General features: G+C 39.1%; 1 protein-coding gene across 5 annotated transcripts in view; it reads left to right on the top strand.

Annotated features, from left to right (window-relative positions):
* The window catches only part of LOC147214178 (thymocyte selection-associated high mobility group box protein TOX-like), a 73,817-nt gene that overhangs the window by 6,206 nt on the left and 42,454 nt on the right, over positions 1-25,157 (top strand). For 2 of the 5 annotated variants that reach the window (XM_086141961.1, XM_086141957.1), the window contains exons 2-3: positions 21,710-21,802; positions 23,151-23,195. The exons of 1 other annotated variant lie outside the window; for it this stretch is intronic. In XM_086141961.1, the coding sequence (XP_085998087.1) occupies positions 21,710-21,802; positions 23,151-23,195 (138 nt within the window). The remainder of the gene's footprint in view (positions 1-21,709; positions 21,803-23,150; positions 23,196-25,157) is intronic. 2 more of the 5 variants (XM_086141959.1, XM_086141958.1) reach the window with 2 other exon arrangements.

The raw sequence follows: 25,157 nt of genomic DNA, 5'->3' as shown, positions 1-25,157 counted from the left end.
CTAGGGATTTAAGGCTCTTTCTCTCCGTTGTTCTAATAGAATATCCTTTACAAACAGTATCGGCCTGGTGTTAGCTCCATGTTTACAATACAGCCTGAAGGGGCAGTGCCCATATGAAAGTTCGGGTTGTTCATCTCAGCCCAGAGTCGACACATAAGTAAATACATTTACAGAGAATAAGACATGATTATTACTGTTTCCATTAGCAAGTAACATTATGAAATGAAAAAAACAAAAGAAACCTATTTTAATTGAATTTACCGGCAGATCTTTGGTCTCTAATATGAGTGTCTTTTATTAATTTATGGGAAACACACTGATTAGGACTGCAAGAGGTTTCCATCTGGGTAAGACATGGTTGATAAATGCATAAGATCCTGAATTTATTCTGTTTTGTCTTTCCTTGGCGCTGGCCGACTTGCCTTGGCCTTAGTGTGTTAGGAGTGTGTGTTTATTATGTGTGACATATTTAGCAGACACATATAATTGCCTGTAAAGCTGTAATTGTCTGCCACCAATTGAGTCAGCAGAGACTGCGGGAGCCCACAGAGCTACTGAGGAAATCAAACTGTGGCTTCTTTCAATTTGAGAACTAATGATGAGATCCGTGGGCTCTCTTTTCAATGGGCAGAGAGGTGTGACAGAAAGTGCAACACATGGAAGTTGTAATACTGTGGCTGAAGTTCTTGAATTGTGAAAGACAGAAATGTAGATGCTAATTTAAAATTACTTAGATAGAGGTTGTTTATAAGAGACTCTTGGTCAGGGAAAATGAGGTCAAGCAAAAGAAAGAGGCCTTCTTTTTGTGTTGTTTAACTACTTAGTCTCAAATTGGCCATGGGTCACGCTGATGAATGATGTCCCAAAGTAAAATAAACACAGAAAACCGACATTTGAGTTTAGAAATTATGACATGCAGTTAACAAGCATTTTGTTGTTGAGGGCTGTGTCTTTTTTAACCAAGCCTTCAAGAGCCCCAGAGCAGCTTGCAAGGGTTGTTAACGGACAGGAAAGGGTAACTTGAGCAGATCTTTTTATAGAATTGTTAATAACACAGTAGACAGTAGTGAAAACCCTAGCCTAAAGCAGCACTTACTGGCACTGCCCACGAGAACCAAGAAAATACATGCTTATGTGTGTGCATATGTGTGCATTCATGCTTGTGGGTGTGTCAACTGCTCTGCATTGACCTGGGCTTGCATGGAAGCACATGTGTGTGTGTGTGTGTGTGTGTGTGTGTGTGTGTGTGTGTGTGTGTGTGTGTGTGTGTGTGTGTGTGTGTGTGTGTGTGTGTGTGTGTGTGTGTGTGTGTGTATGTGTGTGTGTCTGTATTTGTCTTTCTGCCTGTCTGTTTATCAATCGGTCTGTGTAAGGGATCAACCATTGCTTTTACATTCCTGTTAATTTATATTTCTTGGTCATAGTGAGTTGAAAAGACAGTCATTTTTCTGGCCCCAATGTAGCTCTGTAAAATGGCCTACATCAATGGCAGACTCACACTTACTCTTTATAACAATTTTACCAATGATAAATATTCCCATGGTTCAGTTAATCCTAGTCTGTCAATGTCAGTTAATTGCTCGTCACGCAGAATCATGTATGACATGTGTAACAATCTGGAGATGACATTAAGATGCAGTACCGTACTACAGTTAGTTAGTCCACATTCACTGGAGCTTCATCAAAATACTTAAACAATGAAAAAAAAAACAATAATTGTGCAGTCATAATGATAATAACTACAGTAATAATAATAATGATAATAATAATAATAATAATAATAATAATAATAATGATAACACTAACCTCTTCTGTGTTATCATGCATATTGTGTGATATGCAATGTATATAATGTATTATACTATGTATTATAATGGGAAAAGAAAAAGACCTTCTCGAAAAACAGAACTTCAAAAAAATATCTTTATAATCTAAAAATTTCACCAAGCAAAGGGAAAACTTACTTTTAGTTAAAATGAACTGTTTTGATGCCAACTGAATTTGTTTTTGTCAGCCATCTGCTATTGTTTGTTGTGTTGTTTCCACTACCGCACTGCATTGTTTGTCATTTATACTACCAAATGATTTTTTTTTCTTTCTGACATACTGAGCTATTTCAATATAAATCCTATCCACTTCACATACTACATTAATGAGTGTATTAACTATGCCATTAGAAATGGATATTGGTAATCATCTCAATATCTCAAACAACACTTGACTGCTAAGTCCTGCATGCACTGCATTGTATTTAATTATGGTCTATGGCAGTCGGTGACAATTGCACCATGACACTGCTCATATATTTAATTTGTCCCACCATGTTTGCTATGGATCCCAGGGGTATAATTCACACTGAAATTGACTTTTTTTTTCCAAGGCATGTGGTTCACCACATCAGGCACAGTGTACAGCTTTCTGTTCAACAGAAAATTAACATGGTATAGACTAGGCTATTTTAAATGGGTTATTAGAATACATCATCACACCAAATAATAGCAATGATAATAAAAGCCATGCAACTATAATTACCTGGTCACACACATACGTACAAATGCAGACATTTACACGCACACACATTTCTATCCCTCTATCTATCTATCTATCTATCTATCTATCTATCTATCTATCTATCTATCTATCTATCTATCTATCTATCTATCTATCTATCTATCTATCTATCTATCTATCTATCTATCTATCTATCTATCTATCTATCTATCTATCTATCTATCCGTGTGTGTGTGTGTGTGTGTGTCCACTGACATTTTGAGCTAAACAGCTGTGATGTGTTCAGAGACTGTATCTGACAAAGCTGCAGTCTGTCCATTTGTCTCCTCGTCTAGCTTGCTGAGCTACACAGGTTCACTCCTGCATTAGCAGTGAAGGTCATTATTTGTCTGATAGACCATTTCATTGCGATTCACAATAGAAAAAAAATGAACATAAAAAAAGAATTAGAATAAGATTCCAAAGGAGTGTTATTTGAAGCCTCGTCTACTATGTATATGAAGGTTGCTTTGATAAAAATACATTTACTCTTAATAGGGTGACAGATCATTTCATGGCCTGAAATCATGCCCGTGGTTTTTGTTTTTTCCAGTTGTTCATTTAGTACAGCTATTTTGTCCCCAGATTTGTGATCTGTTAGTTTGTATTGTTTCTCCTACCTGTTGCTGGGGTTAAATACCATCAGGTTATTATTTGTCCAGTTACTTAACAGCAGTGTCGAGAATGTCATAACCAGTAACAAATGTTTGTGGCAGCAGGGCAGGGAAAGGGAGTGAAACTGAGAGATGGTCATGTTTTATTAAGCCTGATAATGCAGCCTAATCTGGGGCTCAGGTTACACAGTGCTTTGTGGGTAATTAGAGATCATGTCATTTGCCTGGCCTGCTGAAAAATTGAACTCCGCCCTAATCCCCCTCCTTCTTTTCCTTCATTTGCTCTGTTGCACACAAACCCCATCCGCATACTTTTAAATGAACTGGGTCCCTGACAGGGGGTACGCACAAATAAATAATTATGACTGCCATATTTCAGGTAGCTACTCATCAGGGAATTTAAATACATTACACTAATACTTGGAAATGTGCTCCTGTGCTCAAAATTCAATGAGAGGAAGTCAACAGTGAGGCACTTTGTGGTTTGCTTTGTGGAACTTGTTAGATGAATGACTAAAGCCTTCTGGCAAGTGCCCCAGGTTTACTATTACCAAAACAATGGCACTTGATACAGAGCAGTGTAGCCTTGGTTTTCACACAGGAGTTCAGTTTGCTGTTTTCTTTTGAACCCTAAATACTGGCTGCCCATTCCAGACCCGAACACAGAGACACACAAAGGAAATTCTCAACTGATACAGCTAGTTGTCGGAAAACAACAGCTTCTTTCGTCACTTATTTGTTCTCGATTTTTCCAATGTTGCAATACCAAATGTCTCATCGCTCAAATATCACCTCATGCTAAACAGTAACTCTATTGACACGTGCTTTGTTTAAGGGTTACTTGACTGACTGGGATTAGTGCTGCAACCACGGTGAATTATTCAACATTTCAGTGGGGAAAATAATGACCTAATTTATTCGGTGCAATTTTTGAAAAAAGGAGTGTTCAGTGTAAAGTCAGTAAATTGTAAGGGTGCAAAAGCAGGAGGAAATGCACTTTAATGGTACCTCGCAAACTTCAATGACTTCTGTGTTTCCTCAGTATTTTGGTTGCATCTGGCGGTTTGACTCAAATCCCCTTTACTTGAAAGAAAACATGAAAGCAATCATAAATTGTACCCTGTATGAACACTTTACTTTTCTAAATAACCAGTAAAACCTCATTCTACAGTATATGCCGTTATGACTCACAAAGAAAATGTATGAGTTAATTGAGTTGAGGCTTATGACTGTAAGTACACACAATAAAAGTATTATCAAACCACAAATAATAAGCTGTACTTCTGTAATGTGTGGCACTGATCTTATTAACCTTCTCAACCTCTTTAGAGCCACCAGAGGAAATATTATGATTATTATACTCTCAAGCTCAGCAAGGACAAAGGAGCAGTGATTCATAAGGATGTGTGTTCTTACTGCTGTTGCACAGGAAACCAGCTTTCAAACAGCCAATGGAGTATCAGGAACAGGCAGCATTAGCATTAAAAAATAAGCAAATGCAAAAATTGCTACAAGAGTTTAAGTCGAGAAGAAGATTATGACCAGGATGAGAGGGCCTTAAGAGTTTGGTTGTCATATACCTGAATGGATATACTTGAGTTGCAAGAAGTGCTAGAGCGCCATACTAGTTGGTCTCATTTTATTTATTTCTACATGAAACTTGAAAAAGAGGAATATTTCTTGAATGTGCAAAAGTTTGGCTCTAAGGACCATGAACAAGTTGATTGATTATATGAAAATCCTGGTTGAAATGACTTGTTTGTCATTACATCTTAGAGAAAGGTATTTGGCCAGCCTTGAATAGTCTAATATCAGGTGTAGGCAAGTATATAGGCGTATTAAGCGCCGGAGAGGAAAAGAGAGAAAAACAAATAAAACCAGTCAAGTTATTATCAGGATATACGTTGGCTCTGCCCTGTTAGGCAACTGCAAAATTCGGATATCTCTATCGATTCCTGTTTGTGCTGCTCTCTTTGGCTGCTGTGCATGTCAGTTAATATGCTGTATATGCCATCCAATCACAGGTGGAAAATACCACAAATACACTCTAAGTTCCATTTGAATTTGTCAGCAAGTTCAATGGGTTTACACTCTGTGCTTAAGACTCAACTGGCATGACAAAGCTCATATTAGCTGAATATAGATTACAAGGAAAGCATTTGGACACCGAGAGCCCAAGACAGTCAAAATGTATTTATGCAGAGTGGCAGCACCATGCTCTGATACAAAACTAAGACAATATCAGCTGAGATGCTGAAATATGGAAGGCAATATAAAGTCAATGAAATGTGAACCTTTACCGACTCCCTCTCTTCATGACCTTAAAAGGGGGGAATAAAAACATTTCATACATAATTTAAAAGAGGAATTTCGAATACAGAATTTCCAAACTGTCCAAAGAATATGTAAGATAAATGTATTTCTGTTTCTTCACCAATGTTTGTGTTGTTCAATACAACAACACAGTATCCTTGTCACAAAATCAATATGTTGATCTTTTTGAATCTGTATATTGAGTCAACTGGGTTTTTGCTAAAATTGAGTTTGAGTTAATGTCAGTTCTTATGATACTATCCATTTAAAATCCAGTCACCAAATCATTAAACCAAAATAAGACGGAACCTTAGTCAGAGCCTCCGTACTCATGTTTTTTTTTTGTTTGTTTTTTTTACCCAGGTCAACCTAATCTGTTAATTTAATATTTAAAAAAAATGACTTGCGTATTTTTATCATGATTTGTATCTGTCCCATTCTTTTGTGAAACATGCTCCACCTCCACCCAATTTTCCTGAAAATCTGTCCATTATTTCATGAGCGATCACATTTATATTCAGGAGGACAGGTGAAAACATAACCGTCTTTGTGGCGATATGCCGAGTCCTCAGCATTCAAACGTACACACACGCAAACACGAATGCACACGCGCGCAGACGAACGTATAGCTCCAAGCCATTTCATTTCCTCTCCCACTATGACAACATCACAATATAATGGGACATGGTGTCACGTGACAAGAGCAACATGAAGCAATGAAATCGTTTTTTTTTTTTTTCTGTCTCCCTGGCTTGAAGGGCAGAACAGTCAGTAGTTACATAAACTTGGTTTGGTTCGGTTACAGGAAAAATGTGCTCTGTGTCCTTGTCATAAGCAGAGTGATGTGAAGCAGATAAAAAGTAAGTCAAGATTTTGATAAATACCTCGCTCTCTGCCGTCTGTGGTAACATACTGCTCTGAAGCTCTGAGAAGACATTTGTTTCAGGGTGTGACGTTTTCAAAGTTATATAAACATAGCTGCTGAAATAAGTATATGTCTTGTTAGGATACCATAGGTTTGTAAATATTGCATGACATTTGAGTAAAGAGAGAGAAATCTAAACCCCCCCCTCCAGTATTTGAACTCTAGCCTCTCTCATCTTTTGCGCCCCTTTGGCAGGATTGATCTACATACCTGCAAGCTTGCAAGCAAACACTAAGGCAGTGTTTATAATATTTCAGGATTAAATCAATTATGGTACCCACCTCGAACAAATAAGGTTTCTTTCATGACATGAAGCTCATCTTCAACACATTATCAAACCACTTTTGTTAGCCAGCCAGCTGTTATTTTTGATCCTTTGACCCTTATCGTGGATGCAGCTCCTTGCCGTACGCGCCACTCTGGTACAATGGCACCGTTTTGCGATGAGCCTGTAATTAAGTCATCTTGAAGCCTCAAGAGCAGCACTATAACGCACTGAGCTGAGACCAATCTGCTGCTAATTGTCCAGAGTTTTAATTTCTAATGGAATTAGGGCAAGAGGGAATGCTACTTAATGAGATGCAGTTACTGTGTCTGCGTGTGCTCTTTTATCTGTTTACAGTAACTGGTTTCGCCCCATGAATAAAAATGAAGAGTAACCACAGCAAGATGTTCTAGTTTGCTCAAGTAAACTGTAGATTTGCCAGACGATAGCCAGGAAATGCGACTCACGAGTAACTCACTCCATTGACAGTACATCTACTACACAGTAAGGCTAAGAATGACGTGAAGCGATGCCCTCTCTTAATAACAGTGTGACGGTGGAGATCCCTCCAAAAGTGAGAAGTGCTTTTGCCCTTGGCACTGAAGTTATTGCTCGGTAAGCATGGTTGTAGACTGGAACTGAAAATGTTGTTTACATAGCCTTGGGAGTGTTTGTGTCATGATTTAGATTCCAGGCATTTCAACATCCAAATAAATCAGTTTAGACTTCTGAGGACAAGTAAACCTCCAAAGAAGAGATGGACCAGCTGTGTTTAGAAACCTTTAGGAGTTTTTAAGCATGACAAATTTTGTTGTAATTTTATGGGCAACGATTAAGAGAGGCAAGGTTCATGCTGTTCACGATTTAGAATATTTGAAAGTAGCGGCGTCCTTTGTTTCCTTGTGATATTTTCTGTTCCCAAATTTGCATTCATTACATGTTAGTAAAAGTACAAGGCAGCGGACTGGATCAGGTTAGGTATTTTTATAACAGAGCACGCAACTATACTCACAACACACTAATAAGAAATGTTTTACAAGCATTGATTTTGGCACCGAGAAGATGAAAAAAAAAAAACGAGCGCCCCAGAAGATAAACGACTATATGAATTTTTCAAGCACTTAACTTTACTGTAATATTTCTACCTTATCGCTTCAGAGTGGAGTTTGCTTTTGCAACTGACTCAAGGCCCTTCCTCTTATTGTTTCAATATGTCAGAGCATTGTTTGAATGAGGTCACCCATTACCGATCTGGCCTGCGGCCAGCTTGACTTCAGCTGATTTAATTGAATATACGACATGAGTCAAACTCAAACAAGCAGAGGCTGCTTTGCCATGACAGCCTCATTACTCCACATTAAGAACTCATTTCACAATGCATTGTGACTTTGGGTTTGACAAATGGTGAAAAGGGACGAAATCAAATAAGTGAGTACATTTTGGAAGACATGAAATGCACAAAATGAAACTAACCAAATACTGTACAGACATTATAGGAAAGCCAAAAATCGCTTGCTGTTTGTATAATTTAATGTGAATGCCTTTGGGGTTAAAGTATTCCCATGTTTGCCATCTGCAGTAATAGAATGACATTCAGTGCCATTTTCTCTCTTAAATGGAATTTTTGTCAAAGCGTTATGAATTCAACCTGCCTTGTCACTCAAGCCACAGACAGTGCTGAGAGAGGAGAAAATATGCCAATGAAACCTTTCACTGCAGATTTTAGCTGTGAGTAGACCAAATAATGATGCCTTTATCACGACTATGGCACAACAAACAAAGAGGGCTTTCTTGTCACATACCACAAGATGTGATATCAGGCAGAATAATGGCATACATTATGTATATAACATTCATAGCATCTCTGCAGTGTGCTAACAGCATTTCAGCATTTCATCAGCTCTAGGCTCAACTAAATTTCTCAATTAAGCACACATTCTTTGAGAGCCATTGGCAGCTCGGCCAAAGCTCACAGGAAAAGGGGGAAAAAAGAAAAAAAAAAAAAAGTATGGCAGAGTCAATGTGCCAGGACCCCCTTCCACAATAGGGAAGGAAATGTTGAGACTGTGAGGGCTGCGGAGTAGAGATATGGCGGTGTTTGCTTAGGGCTAGGTATCGGGCACAAAAACAAACATGGCCACCCTTAATGAGCCTGTTTGCCTGCCAAAGGTAAAGACAGCTGTTGTCTCTTGCCACAATGGAATATGGCCTCAGTGAGTAACACCAAGTGTCCCCATAGAAACAATCGCGGCGTATGTGCAGATAGCGAGACTTATTTAGTCCTCTTTGCAGATAAATAAAGATTAATATCTAAAGCATGTTGTGTGAGGGCCTTTCATAAGGTCTTGACTGTGTCATCTCAAGAGTGCCAAACATGTCTGTTTATGTGGAAGAACGTCCAACATACTCAGACCATTAGTGAGTGAAAGTTAGGCTCTGATAAAGCGGTACCTATGTTATTGTAGTGTTTTGAGAGGTCTAACTTGCTCTGCTTTTTAGCATTTATCCTTTAGCAGTGGAAGAGAAATCTCTATAAAATCTCCTCTAGTGAAAAAGTGGCTCCTCATAAGGACACTAATGCGCGGGGATATAGGCAGAGTGGTGAGCACTGAAACCTCAAAAAGCACTTTTCTCCCATGTGAGAAAATTAATACATTCTAGCTGTATCTGTCCAAGTGAATCAGCACTGACAGCCTGCTGCACTCCACCGCTAATTTTAGTTTAAAATTTGAGAGAGATGACTGCACCAGAATCCTGTTGAGAGTGGACTCTGTAAGAAATTGCAAGCATTTAAGGTTCAATTGAGTCAAAATGGCCTCTGTTGAAAGGAAAGCCCCCGCCACTTTCCAGGCATTGTTTACAGTACATTTGGAGCTATTGAATGGATGGCATTTTCCTATTATGACAGAAGCTTACAATAGAAGTGACAATGTCACATACTGATTTAAGCTTCTGATGAGTTTTACTGTTCATGTACATGTTTTATTTGAATTTGAGAGACCTTTGATTTAATTTAATGTAAAGTAAATTTAAAATGCTCTACAAAAATACGCATATAAGAAATCTCAATGCAAAAGGGACATAAATATGTATGAATTATCAGTGGAATTATAAGAGATAGGTATCTATGCATGTAAATTTATATTACACATATATATATCTATATACAGATGCATGAGAAATTACCCTTGATACGAGCCACAAAAAGGTTTCCCAACCTAAAACAAAATTAATGTTGCCTCTAGTATGGGTCGACATATAAACTAAAAAACAGGCTCCGCGGCTTTATATATTATTCAACAAATCATGTTGAAATCAGATTATGGGAAGAATGGAAACTGGGGTTGTGAGATTGGAAATATTGTAGCTTTTCAAGGCTCATGAGTTTCCTGTTGGACTTTTCAAAGAAATGCCTAATGGTTCAACAGCTGCAGTGACTGATTAATAAAAAACAGAAAGGTGAACATGTTGACGCCACCTTTGTTACAAGTTAAGGACACAAGTAGGATTAGTAAAACAATACAAGATTACAGACACAAGCCTCTAAAACGTTAAAATGATTTATCACCTTCTGCACATGTCGTCAAATTTACTCCCTAACAGATGTTCTACACGGCATCAATCAACAACAGTCTTCACACATGTCATAATGCGGCATAGAAATAAATGTGTTTGATTGCTGAAACTCGCACTTTGAACAAGATCACAAAAAGACGAATTTAAAGTGAAATAAAAAATGGCCCAAATTGTTCGATTTCGGCTAGTTTTGCAGATTACTTCACCAAGTTACTAGTAGTCTTCCAAACTGAGGTGCGAGTGTTGGTAGAGCGGGCTTCCCGCCAATCGGAACGTTGCCAGTTTGATTCTGGGCTGCTCCTGTGAGCATGTTGAAGCGGCCTCGGGCAAGACACTGAACCTCGAGCTGCTCGCAGTTGCCTGGTTTGCCATGGTTGAGAGAGTTTGTGTTTGAATTGGTGAATTCTTTCCAGCATAAAGCCGTATATAAGTTGAAACCATTTACTGGTATTTGGAATAACATGAAAGAAAGGACCAAGCAAAGATTGCAACTGCTACTTATTTTTCACGTTCGATCGAGGTTGGCAAGTCTCCGGTCACTTCGGTAAAAAGCGAGAGCCAAACCATATTTGAATTATTATTATTATTGAATGAAATTGCATTGAGTTTATTGTTATTTGAGTGATGTGTTTTGCGTGACAGATATCGAACGCCTGATCTCGCTTGTGATTAAGCTACCCTGCCCGATACGACTTAGATTGAGTGTGCCCTCTGGTGGCTATATTGCAACATTTGGATGACGAATAGTTGGATTATAATGATCATGCTTATCGTCTTTGTTTCTTTTTTGTTGTTTATTAGTTGTTATGAACAGTGACATAATGTGAAAATATAAGTGTGCGTATAGGTCGGCCAGGCTGCCGTGTGTGTGACGTGATTAATTAGCATTCTGTCGTACACCGTTTGCATCACCACCAAACTTTGTACGTAAGTAACCTGTCCAACTCAATAGTACAATAGCTGCTCGAGTAAAAAGGTGAAGCTCATTTCTTTGCCCATGTTATTGTATATGAATAAGTTGAAACCCAGGAACTGATGTTGTCAGAGAAAGAAGCCAATAAATTATGTTTTGTTGAATTTTTAACATAGTCAGTAGAGCGAACAAAAGAATGAATACCAGGAAAAATATCATGATGCTGATAAATGTGGCTGACAAAAAAAAATCTGATGATAATTTAATCCATAAAGACTTCCCCCAAAGCAACAACAATTACATATGAGGAGAACATTTTTTGTGATTTAGTTATCTCACCCTTTAATGACAAAGTGACAAAAACATTACTTCTTCTGATCATGATATTTCTTACTTATTTGACGTCATGTTTTTCCCAATGGCATTTGTTCTACTATACATCGTCTGGGCAGAAATCTGTTAGCGCTCCTATTTATTTGCAGGAGCGTCTTTCAATTAAGCAGCAGGTCCAGTTTCCTCAGACTTAGTTTTTCTTGTGACTCCCCAGAGAGGCAGCAGAGGAAATGGCTGGACACATCAGACATATTTATCTTTGCGTCTTCTCTGCTTAGTTACCTTGCAGAGGGAAGATTGTGATATCCATCTCCCCCATATAATGTGTCTGGCTTACCCTTTTGCCAAGCGCATACGTGTAGATTCTTTGTAAAATTGCTTGTGTTTTGGGCGAGTTTTGTCATATTATCTGCTTTCATGAGGCATTTGTCGGTTTCAAGGAAGTAAACTTCTTACATGTTTAAGGTGAAAAGTGCAGTTGTCAGAGATTATTACTTAATAGCCCGTGTTGGTTGTTGATTAAGAATAAAAAGCCAATTATCATAATAGGATATGGGACATAATGACAGAATTAAATGAGTGTGACAGAGACACAATAGGCCGGCTCTGTCATCGACTTAGCCCAGCTCGCTTATTAAAATTAATCTGGTTTGATTAAAAATGCAAATTGCTCAAAGTCACTGGCAGAGTTTACATATTTTTATAACATTTAACTGATTTAATTACATGTTAAATGAATTGGCGAGATGTGCGACTGCAGTCTAGTTTTTCTTGTTGTTGTTTTCACTCTAACTACCCTGACGTTACCACAGAGAGACGAATATTCTCTCATGCCTGGAAGAGAAGTAATGAGATTAGTGTTCTCCCTCTCTGTTACTCTCCATCTCTGCCTTCAGATGCTGATGGCTTGCTTCATCGAACCAGGGAGAGTGGTTTTATTGTTATCACTAAAAGTATTTTTGTTAGGTCTCAGTAGCACTAGCCGTATTCTGTGCACATCAAAAAATGTAAGCATTCGCCCATGGCACATAATATTTAAAGATGACTACATGATTCTGTCCCTAAAACATACTCTGTCATTCTTACTGATGGTATTATCCACATCACAAACTGCAGATTTGACAAAGGACATTTGTAATTGTCTGAGATGTAATGACAATCTGCATCGCCTCCAGCAGGCTGTCAGTGTTCATGGCAGGCTGTGACACTTTAGGTTTAACTCCAGAAAAGGTGCCCCTGCTGCAGGAGTGCAAGACGTAAAGGGGAAAACAAAGCCCCGGTTTAATGACGGATATGGTTGTTTGGATTAAAAAACCATTGCGGTTGATCTTGCTGAATCCTCAAAATATATACATTTTTTTTTTTTTTTTTACACACACAACTACATTCACACATATTTTGAGTGGGAATCGCAAGATCCTGTTTTTTGTTTTTGTTTTTTTTCTCTAAAGAATTCAGACTGGTTGTTGCTTGCACTCCCAGCCTTTTAGAAGTGCAGATTGATAGTTGTGCTTATTGGCCCGCATTTTCGCAGCCTTTAACCACGGTTGTAAAAACCTGAATCCACATATTGGGCATCCTGTAGAGGATTAAATTGATTTTGCTGGGTTTGTTTGTTCTTGACTGTTCTTTGCTCATGTTTGAAGTTTTTATTTTATTTCATTTCATTTTACTTGATTATTTGCATTCCTGACTGATTATACACAGGTGTATTTTTTTACATTTATGACACAGATTTCTGAGCAGTATTTCATTTGAGCTGCAGATTTTTTTTTTTTTTTCAATAAAAAGGCATTTTAGAACTTTTTAAAATGTGATCCATGTGAGTTGACCAGATGTCCTGTTCTGCTGATATGTTGTGTCTATACCTCCGTTGCAACATTTCCCACCCAACTTGGCTTACATCATCAGTATCAGCGGCAGTGCCGCTTTATGAAATGCGATAGACGTCTCTGTCAAGCTCATAAAGTTTGATCAAAGCCTGAGATTCAGAACATGGGCTAAAAATGCGTTTTATGTTAATACCATTTATTGTGCCGCAGAAAAAAAACATACACGCACATACTTAAAACTTTGTGTTGACAGCACAGGATCAGTTCCAACTGTGTGTCTGTACATCAGCTCAATGTGTTGAAATGGAAAGTATGCTATCGATCTGTGTGCATTAGTGCTCTACAGTAACATAAGCAACGAGTGGTAGAACAAAAGAGGCACTGTGTGTCACTCTAGAGGAGAAGTGTAGTACAAAGAGGACAGTTCATGCAGTATATTGGCATTTCATTGTTTATCGTTTCAAGTCAGATTGTATATTTATCTTTTGGAGAAGAATTTTATCCACTCATATACATCTGGAAATGATTTTGGACCCAAAGTACTGTTTGCCCTCTAGAGAGAGAGAGGATATTACAGTATATGTAAAGTGCAGCAAGAATATGATGCCTCTTGACATTAAAAGCTAGAGATATAAACCTTCTCTAATATAGGTCAGTCAACATAGTTACATGCTAGAAATCAAGTTGTTCATTTATGTTTTCATGAGCTGCCCTCACTCACAACTGGATCATCTTATGAGACTGGAAAACATACATCCTGTGCTGATATTTCTCTCTAGCTCATATTTTCCCTCAAGGGAGAAAACACAATTACTCCATTGTGCCACACAGTATGGTATATCACATTCTGCACATTTCAGCTGCAGCAAACAAGCGGTGTTATGCTTGGGCATATGGCATAATGATAAATATACTTTAGAGGAGGTGGAAAGGGGTTGGGTCCCCATCGGGGCACATGTTTAATGAACTTTAGTATGGAGATTGGATTAGTGTATTGTAAACAATGGGTTATGCCTGTAAATATTGTAATCCCCAGGACTTTGGATTAAAGGTAAACCAAGAGAGGAAAATGAACAAAGACATTTTCCAGTGCTCTGACCAAATAGTTCTGTTTAAGGGGGAAAAAAATGAAAATGTAATAAATAAACAAACAAAAAAAAAATATATATAGATATGCATATAAAGAAAAGAAAAACAAACAAAACATGTCAGTGCTCCACAATGTCAGATGTGAGGGTGAAGCTCTTTGTTGCAGACAATGTGACATCCTTTGCAGTAACTTCACTGTTCAACTGTACCTGCACAATTATGCCAGGAAATGAGGTGGTAACAGGGAAAACCCTGTTCTGCCACACCACAGAGGGGTAAAAATAGGCCACTCGGCATGAGAGACACTAAGTGAAGGGGAGGATAAGAAACAGAATGAGGGGAAAATTGGTGCAGTGTATTCTTTTAGGGACTTTTTGCTGCAAGCCTGAGATAAGAAACTGCTCTCTTTAATGCTACCAACTTGGTAGATCAATCTCATTTTTTCAGAGGAAGGATGAAAAAAAAGTTTTCGCTCAGTTAAATGGCAAAGAGAAATGAATTCTCCTATCCTTTTAGTTTACTGTCAGCACCTCCCACATATTCACAGAAAGAAAAGCTGTCCAATTTAACTGATTATAACATTAAATGTGTTACAAATCTCGCTTCTAACAGTGTTAGTAAGATCAACCCCAGATAAACTCATGTTTCTTGTTAGTGTCAAAACAATCTGTCTGGCCCGGTCCGCCGCTCTTGCTGGTTAGCTGGTTTGTTTTGTCTTAATCACTATTGGCTTTTGAGCCATCTTTGACAAACCATGAAGGCTTTCCTTAGCCGTGAATAGTGGATGTTTTGTGTGGTGCTTATTGACAGTTTTGGAACTTTTTCCTCGTCTCCCTATAGAGATGTGTAAGATATGTTTAAAATTTGAAAACAAGTTTGTGAAGTTAGTGGCATGGAAACTGAAACCCACACACATATAATTTACATCTGTGTTTTTAGTACAGGATCACAGTGAATCATAACTTTAACTGATAGGTCAAACGATAACATTATTCAGCTCCATATATTGGTTTTTTAGTTGTTGGCTTTTTCCAGTGAATTATAATCAAGTGCATTGCTTCAAGGCATTACAGACCAAAATAGGAACAACTGATATGCTAGGTCATTTATAATTCTGTGGTTGGTTGCAGCATCTTGTATCTATCACAAGAGACACAGTCCATCTGGTTCAAATAGTAAAATAACCCAAATTCGGTCTTTCATGTGAAAGATGCCATGTTCAACCAGAATACCATGTCTAAATGTTTAAGCTGGAAAACATTTGAGACTCCGCTATTGACCCTTGTGGAATGAAAAACGACATGTCTTCTGGACCAACACATATGTATCTGCTCATTCATCCAGGGGACTCATTAAAGGGTAATTACCTGTAATTAGTAAATCATGTTACTTTAATTAAGCTGTTGAAAGCCTGAAATCTGAGTGATGTTCAAGATTCGCACCAGGCAGGAATTCAATAAAAGAAGACAAATTAATAAAACATTTGCATATTGTGCATGTTTTGCACAAAATATTGGCCAGATATGTTGGACAACATATAAAGATGTCATAATAATATATCTATTCCAATATTAAATATAGATATAATCTGTTTATGTTTCGCATTACTCTTCAATTCCAATATACTTAACACCATGCACTGGGGGGGCAAGTACATGATCCTGTATCACAGTAGGCTAAAGGGCCCAATGATGATGAAGCAGTGTGAATCCAAATATGTGTGTGTAAGTTTTGTGCTTGCTCTAATGTGTGGTGTACTGACTCTGTGTGTGTGTGTGTGTGTGTGTGTGTGTGTGTGTGTGTGTGTGTGTGTGTGTGTGTGTGTGTTCCCTTGTGGCATGGTGAGTGTTTAATCTGGCCCGGTGGTGTGCCGTTGGCCCGGCTAATCACAGTGTGTCTGTAGGAGTGTGCTGAGCCAGGGGAGCACGCCGTCGCTAACAGCGCCTGACAGACTCATTAAAGAGACCTGGCACTGAGCTAGCAATGTGAACGCATACACGCGCATGCACACACTCAAACAAACACACACACACACACATACACATACACACACATGCACACACACACTTGAAACAGACACCGCAGGAAAGGCACTAAGGCTGAACTGCACAGACATTAGGATAAATCCACGCACTTCCTCTGTTCCTTTGACATTCTTGCACACATGCATAAACACACACACACATCCACACACACACACACACACACACACACACACACACACACACACACACACACAACACACACACTCATTCATGCAATCATTCATTCATCTCTCAATTTTCCACACAAACACACAAATCCTTACTGCCCTATGTGTGAGAACAAGACAGGCGGTGACCCCTTGCAGTTGCAGCCCAAACACAGACTAGAGCTGAGAGCATCTGGGGAAAAAAAAGTGGGGGTGGAGGAGGGTGGAGGCTGGGAAAAACGAGAAGGTGGCCCAGAGAAAAAGCTGAAACATTGTGCTCGTTCCTTAGTAAAATGGTGTGTTTTACACAGGCAAATCACTTATTAAAAGATAATTAGAAGTCCTCCAGAGATCACCTGAACCATATAAATCCCATGAGATTGTAAAAGTGTTAATTAGTGAATGAGAAATTGCGTGTAATATTAAGTAAAAACTACTTATTTTGGTGGTAGCATGAGATTTGATCATGTTAAATGAAAAAATTAAACGGACAAATGAAGACTTGTTTGCCTTGCACTCACAGCAAGGTTAATTGCAGCTCAGCTGCAGAAAAGCCAAGTGGAAACATTAGGTTTGGCTGAATAACAGGTGAATGCAAAGCAGTTCAGTACGTAGTCGAGTGTGGGCCTGCCAGATGTTCTCTACCTCTACTCTGGCAAAGTGCAGTGGTGACACGCTCACCCCTCCCCCCGCCTTTCTCTCCCTGTCACTCCCTTTTTATCTATTATTATGCAGAAACCTTGCTTTTATAAGTGCATTTATATAAGTATGGTGTAGTTTCACTGACAAAATATTGATGAAATGAAATGTGTGTCTCAAAATCCTTTAAAAGCACTTTTTTTCTATTGGAGATTGACAAAAACTATTGATAGCACATGATTTTTCACATACAGAAAAGTGATCAAAGATCGTAATCCTGCTGTATCCAAACTGCGGTCGTTTGTTTTATAAGCCATAGATTTTAGCTGCTTTAACTTTAAAATGACTGTCAATCAGCTCCGCCACCGCTGTAAAATGCACTATACCCCCGCAACATTCAGCAGCTGTAAAAACAGTCCAGCGATATGTTCGCAAAAGATCCTGTCGACATGGACTAACATTAGCATTCATTTCATGCTGTATATCTGTCTTATGTCACTGTCCTTTTAGTTCACCTCCTGAGGCGAACATCTCTTAAGATTGTAAATAGTCCGCTGAGCTCACCAGCATGTCACTAACCTTGTCTTTTGTAGTGTGTTTTTCTCTCCCCTAGTTGGATCTGGAGCGATGTGAGTGGTTAGAGTGTACCAATACCGAATGTAACTGACTTAAAAAAAACAAAAAGAGAGTGGCCATAGTCTCAGGTTTTGAGCAACATTTTCTATTTTTTATATTATCATTTCATCCAATATGGTGTTTTCAATATTTGTCAGGTGGTAATGGGACTTCTGGCAGAGGGTTGAAGGAGACACACATTCTTTGTTTTTGCCTTTTCATATTTTAAATTAAATTGCCAGGTGTCTCTTTAGTACTCTCCTGCTCATGTCTCAAGCGTCGCGATCCTTCCAACTTTCCAACATAAACTCCTTGTCATGATTTCTAATCTTCCCCGATTGCTGTAAGTGGAACAAGTTTCTCTGACAACCTTGTTTCACCTAAAAGGCAAATCACACCGTCTTTAATTTTGAGCACCGCTCTACCATGTAACAAGTCAAATCTCCTCTGTCTCTGCCACCCATCCCTCCCCCAACACACCCACTCCCCCCACCCCTGTACTTCAGAGTACAATAGCAGCTTTGCTTTTTGCTCTCACCCGTCCTCTCTCCCTCACTCCTCTCCAGCACAGGGCTGTGACATTGAGGGAATGTGATGTGATGTATTGTAGTGAATAATGTATTCTGCAAGGATTGTACAGAGCGCGTGGAGCAGATGGCAGCAGGTTGATCTCAATGTGTGTGTTTGTGTGCAAGTGTGTGTGAGTGTGTGTAAGTGTATGTATGTTTGTGTGTAGGTTTAATGATGACAGTGTGTATATGTGGGTTGTGAAGTGTGTACGGGCACGGGTGTGTGCGTGTGTGTGTGTGTGTGTTGTTGTGCTGACCCAGAATGGGGGAGGGGAAGAAGAGAGGGAGTGGGGGTTGATGTGCGGTGTGTGTATGTGTGTGTGTGTGTGTGTGTGTGTGTGTGTGTGTGTGTGTGTGTGTGTGTGTGCGTGTGTGGCCGCGTGCACATGTGTGCGTGTCCTTGTGTGAGTGTGAGTGTGTGTGTGTGCCTCCTTTGTGAGTTAAAACATGCAAATGGTGGATTATTTTAATGCAGTTTTTCTAGAGCCCCAAGCTTTAATCCCCAAAGCAGTTGAAATGAAAATAGTATATGTTTTCTTTCAAACTGTCCCCCCCCCCCTCTCTCTCTCTCTCTTTTCTCATCTTTTCTGGTTTTTATTCCCTGATAGTAATTTACAACTACCAGCTGTCTAGGAATGACGATCCTTTGCACTTTAATTTCTCCTCAGTGACGACTGACCGTTCCATCCAGAGGTCTTGGAACTCGCAAAGCTAGTTAAAACTGAACTGTTGTGTTTTGGACTAGAGAGATGCACGAGAAGGATCTAGTTTGTGAACTTTTTTTAGTCAAGAGTGATTCTGGTGAAGGAATGACATTGCTGCTTAAAGTGACCTACAAGTGTAAAACATGCACACTTCAAGGACATACTATATATCATCAGTAGTGCATGTGTTATTTCTAAGATTTTTGTGCTCTAACTACAGCTTGTCAAGTACATAAAAACAACAAAACACATTTCAAGAGCAACTTACAAACAAAAAAGCTTTTTTTTAAAAATCTGATATGCACAAGCACCAATAGATGATTATCCTTAATATTGCATATATTCAATGATTCCCATCATCACTTGTCTTTCAAAGAGAACACCAGGAAAATGTTCTTTTCAGCTTTCAGAACGAATAGACAAGGACATTATCAGAAGTGGATAAAACATAATTATACTAAAGCACTCAACTTGTCCCCTATAGATGAAGGTAACAGATGGTTGAATCTATTTACATTGTCATAGGTTTCCACTGAAGGTTATTCTGGTGTACTCACCACTTAGCACTGACTTTTTTTGTATACAGGCAACTGTGTTATCGCATCTGTTTCTCTGAGAAACCAATTTCCTGAATAGTTTTTCTACATTGATGAACATGCTTTTATCCTTCCCACACCACGGATGCAAAGCAGAAGGAGAAACCGAGAACCTCCTTCTTTAAAGCAATTTATCAAGTGAGATTGAGATTTTTATCTGTGGGACTATTTTTCCTGAAAAACTCAATGGCTGAATTCTATCAAACAAATAGAGGGAAAGAAAGTATGTGCACCCTTGTCTCATTTGTGTTGGGAACAGCAGGCATAATTGAGTGAAAGTATTTAAGTATTTGAGCAGGCTGATTCAGCCTCACTGGGAAGGTTGATATTGTACTTACAAAGATTATTGCCCCCAGCAATTCATTAGAGGTAAATAATTGAGAGACTCGCATAGTGCTAAGGTGAAATGTCTGTTATTATTTCATAGAGTTTGTGTTTCACTGGGCTCTTCAGTTTAAGAATATTAAAAATCCACAAGCTTACCCATAAATTTGGCACTCAAATGATTTATAATGTGCTAATAGCTTACCTTTCTCCTTCCACAAACTGTTCTGTTATTGTTTTGATCTCATGTATATTTTCTTAAACCGTATGTATTTGTACTCTTTAGTTAATTAATGTATATAAACGATCCAATACCATCCCTTCATATTGTATTGAATAATATTGAGTGTTTCTAGTTTGAAATGGTCGGTCATACACAGTCATACTATCGTGCCAGTGGCTTGGTTTGGAACATTGTTTGAAAAAAACAAATGTATTTGTTGAATGGAGCTGTCAATCGGGGAAACGGCAGGCCAATAAGAATATCAAGAGCACAAGATGCAGATAGAGTTTACATTGCTGAGCCATGGAAGTGTCATTGACAAGCAAATAAACCCATATGACCTGGTACTAGTTGATGCAAATGTTGTTGTCAACATTGACATTTTCCTGAAGATATCATCCATCTGTACCTTTTCACAGGCTTCAGTTCATATGTTACCAGGTAAAAATGGAAATAGTATGACATTCTTGGCCTGATGATGCACAATCTGTGTGTTTTTTTTTGTTTTTTTTTGTGGTTTGTTTGTAATCGACACAGATACTGACACTTCTGTGTCATTATTCCAGCGGTCCAGTGATACTGAACTCATACTTTGATTACAACCTGCACCAACGCCCCCGTTTGGTGCACGTTGTCATGGTAGTCAGTGATTCTGGACCATCCAAAGTTATCCAGCACTTCGGTCAATGACAATATATCAGACCAGATAGTTTCAGAATATTAGATGAACTTGAAAATGATTTTTGTGCTCAATATGGAAGATTATAGTAGTTGCTCTGACTTATCCATGGAAAATATACTATTTACTTTATACATTCAGAGGTCATTCATAAACGTGTAATGTGGAACAATCCACTATGGCCTTGTGCTAATGTTGGATGTAGACTTGTAGTTTCATGTTACTCACTATTTTAGCCTGATAGTCTTGAATTGCTATGAATGTTTGTTCTATACTTGTAGACTGAGATCCATTCATTCTACCACAATATACATTTTTGTCGCAAGACATTTGTCTAAGCTCCACTGTTCGGGCTCACTGTCTTATATGGGGTTTTGTGTATATGCTGTCAGTGTGTGTAAGACAGTAAAAGGGGGTGGGCACAAGCAGGAGGCATGTAGAAGGGGTGGAGGGGATGTCAGCTCATTAACCTCCATTCTGCTCCCAGAACAGTGCTGCGTAGAGTCACTGTGTAAGTCTCATGTAATTACTCCTCCCCCAGCACGTGTCTGCCAGCAATGAAGGGAGTTATTGGAACAAGGGAAACAGAGGTCTGAAAGGGAGGGGGCAATATGACATGTTCCATCACAAAATGCCCTGCTTGTACCTCCCATACTAAAGCCCCGCCGTCTCGTTTCCTTCCCCACTTTTGTCCTCTCTGTCTCTCCCTTTTTTTTTTTTGTCTGCTCTCCTACCTGCTATCTCTCTCTCTAATCACAGGCCCGGTACAGTGTGGGTGAAAGAGGGGTTAGGCTCCACACTGCCCCCCCTCCAGGCATCAGTCCAGCTAGGAAAAGACTGCCCACTGCTGTGGTGAGACATAGTAGCGAAGCCACAGTATATGAAACCCCCCTCTGTTTGTTCTTAACAGTTGTGTAGTTAAACTCACGGACTCTGACTGACTTGGGCATTGGGCTTTATTGCAGGCTCTAAACTCCGAACAAAACTGAACATTTTGGACAAACACGTTAATATTCTTACATGAAGACACACATTTACAGATTGCACATACTGTATAAACGCATGTGGGGACCCAAGCAGCGTGCACAGCACATTATTCCTGTCTTGCCAATGTATTTTAAAGTAAGCAGCAATCATTAAAGATCTCAGGGGTTATGCTTGTTAGTAGTAGCAGTAGCAAAAGGTGTGAAATATGCTTTCCAGTTGTTTGAGTGAGGTCGCACCCTGTAGGTAAATTAACAAAAATAAAGACCTAAATCTGAAAGGTTGTTTCACAGTTTCCATCCATACACTCTATGTTTTTTCTCATCAGCTGGAGCAGACTGAATAAATCAAGCTGAACACTCTTTTCCACAGCAACGCGCTTCTTCCTGGGCAACCCAAATAGAATAGAAGAATGGAATATCCCTTTAATAGGGATATAAGTAACAATAATTATAGTCATGATGATAATGATAAGTAATCAGCTAAAAAAGTACATGTGGTGTATTCTGGTTTGGCGAGCGGGCCTCTTTACCTGCGGCCTTGCGCAGAGCACATCTCACAAAAGACATTTAAGAAAGATCCTCACCGAATGTCTGGACCGCCTCAGCCGACTCCTTTTGATGTAAAGGATCGGCAGCTCGACTGCTAAATCCCTGCGAATGTTTGACATCTTTCCATTTTTATTTAATTTATGTAGAAATGATTTAGAGGCATGATTTTTTTTTTCTTCTCACAGCCCACTTTCCATGCCCGTGCAATTGCAGTGTAAAAATACACTTAGAATGTAATGCACCATCTGTTATTGGTGACAGTTATAGAAGACATTCTGTTTAGTGCGCTATAAAGTATTTTGTGTTCATATCTATTCCCTGCTTGAAAGTAAACAAACTACTTATTCCAAAACTCAAAAACACTTGTATGTCGCATACTTAAAGTCCACAACAAGTGAGTACATTAAGGAAGCCCAAACCAGCACATGGCCCTAACTTTTTGTTTTCAAACTGACAAAGCAGGCTTGGAAGTTGAATGTGTGTTTCCTTTGCTTGTAATAATTTATTTTTGCTCCTGCCAAACAGTCAACTTGAGCCTTTTTTTCTCTCCCTCTCTTCTCACTTGCTCTTTCATTCTTTATTCTGTGCAAAGGCAGAGAGCAGTAGATTGCAAAAAGATAACCAATTATATGGTAGAGGAAACCAGACTTTTTTTTTTTTTCCAGATGCAGTTATCTGATGCTGTGGTGAGCAGAAGCAAAGGGCTTGGGGTAATGTGACATTCACTCTGCCCTTTATCTTCTCTCATCGCTGTTTACCCCAGTTAAAAGTGGCTTGCGCTCTGCATCCTCTCCTGCTGCCAGAGAAACCTCACCAATGTAGACACAAAAAACGTGCATGCAGACACACACACGTTCTCACCTCAGACCGTGTGTCGGGTAGGCTAGTGGGATAACTACTTTCCTGCTAGTTCTACTCATGTTGTTAAATATAGCACTCTTGCACCACCTGGGGCCAGTTGTTAATTGCACTTCAGGCTACATGAGTTGATGCTAAGAAGGTGTTTCTGCTGGTCGGCAGGCAGGTTATTGAAGGCCACCACAACTGTATAAGGGATGCTGTGTGGTTGGCATTATGGTCTAAATTTCTTTTTGTACTTTCATACATGTACATTCATGTGGCGCACTCAGTAGACTGATCAAGCCTATTTCACACAGTGATGTTTATAAATACTTTCTCCTTTTTAAAGTACAGGGCAGCAGTGATTTGCAGGAGGAGATGATTGCAAAGAAACATTGAAATAATCCTGTTACTTATTCAACGGCTATTTAAGCAATGTTCTGCAGTTGCAGTAGTTCAACTTATATAGTTACCTGCTCACCCACACGCAGCTGGTAGGTTTAGCGCTTATCACTTCAGAAAATAGCATCTGTCAGTGATGTAGCTCTCAAAGCTAGTCATAGACACCATAGTCAGTGATTGTGAAAGTGCTGTGGCGGTTTTCCAGTAGGGTCCCTCCACTCCGCTTTGCGTGACATATGCCGTGTCTGCATTTAATGGAAGTCGTGTCAATTTGCTGAGAACAGATCAAGCAGGGCAGAAAGCCACTCATTCTTTCGATTTTAAAAGAAAACCACATGATAGCCAATCAATTACTTATAACACATCTCTTAAGCAGCGGGACTGACCCAGCAGTATCCTATTGGAAAACACCTTGTGGTGTATACAGATATTTTAACATGGGAATTTAAGAATTGTTTGAAGTTATTAAGTGTTCCTACATACGACTGAATATTTTTAAAAGACAAATTTGGCAATTCTACCGTGATGGTGTTAGTTTATAAAACAGACAGGATCACTTGACAAAAATGGCAAAAATTATGTTGATAAGACGGTGAGAAATCATTGTTGTGTATTGCTGCACAGTCTAAAAAAGAAAAGGCAATTAGCAATAATACAAACAAAAAAAATCTTCTCTGATGAGCCCTACTGAGCAAGTTGTACCAAAATGCAACCTAGAAAACATCTTCTTTAGATCATACCATGAATAATAGAGCTGATGTCCACCTGCATCAATTGATAGTATGAAAATTTAGTTAAATAAAACCAAATATGTAATTGTTCCTTTGAGGGGCAGGGATAATTTCCCAGGAAATTACTTTCAAAGAATGGCACAGAGAAATGTGAAATGCAAAGACAGTATGAGGAAAAATAAAACATTGCAGGATCCAAGGTGGCCTGATTGTCTTGTTAACATCCAAACAGCGAGTAGCCCCATCTGTGGCCCTCTGTCCACTGTGTCTAGTTAAACTTAGTCTGGGTTTTGCATATGTAAATGACCATTCAGCAAATAAATGTGGAGCAACATTAGTGAGACAGGGCATTGGTAGACGTGACCCAGGTGCTACTGTAACCGAGTGTACATGTGTATGAGTGTGTGTGTTTTGTGCGTAGGATCAAACTCACACCCAGGAAGAGGCCCTGTTTCCCTTATCTAACAACAACAGAGTATGTGTCACCATGGCCACAGGCTGTGCTTTATATTTTCTGTGTGTGTGTGTGTGTGTGTTCGTGTGTGTGTGTGTGTGTGTGTGTGTGTGTGTGTGTTCATTGTTTGCCCATGTTCATTGTTTGCTTGGGGTGTGGTGCAACACCAGGATTGTAACTGTAGTCTCTCTCCTCTCTCTCCTTCCCTCATGCAACTCTGTATGTTTCTACCACCCAAGTAAAAA

Source organism: Fistularia commersonii, chromosome 34 (genome assembly GCF_037954325.1).
Source record: "Fistularia commersonii isolate RoL2024-O1a breed Wild chromosome 34, RoL_Fcom_v1.0, whole genome shotgun sequence".
Taxonomy (NCBI): domain Eukaryota; kingdom Metazoa; phylum Chordata; class Actinopteri; order Syngnathiformes; family Fistulariidae; genus Fistularia; species Fistularia commersonii.
This window is presented reverse-complemented; position numbering and strand designations above follow the sequence as displayed.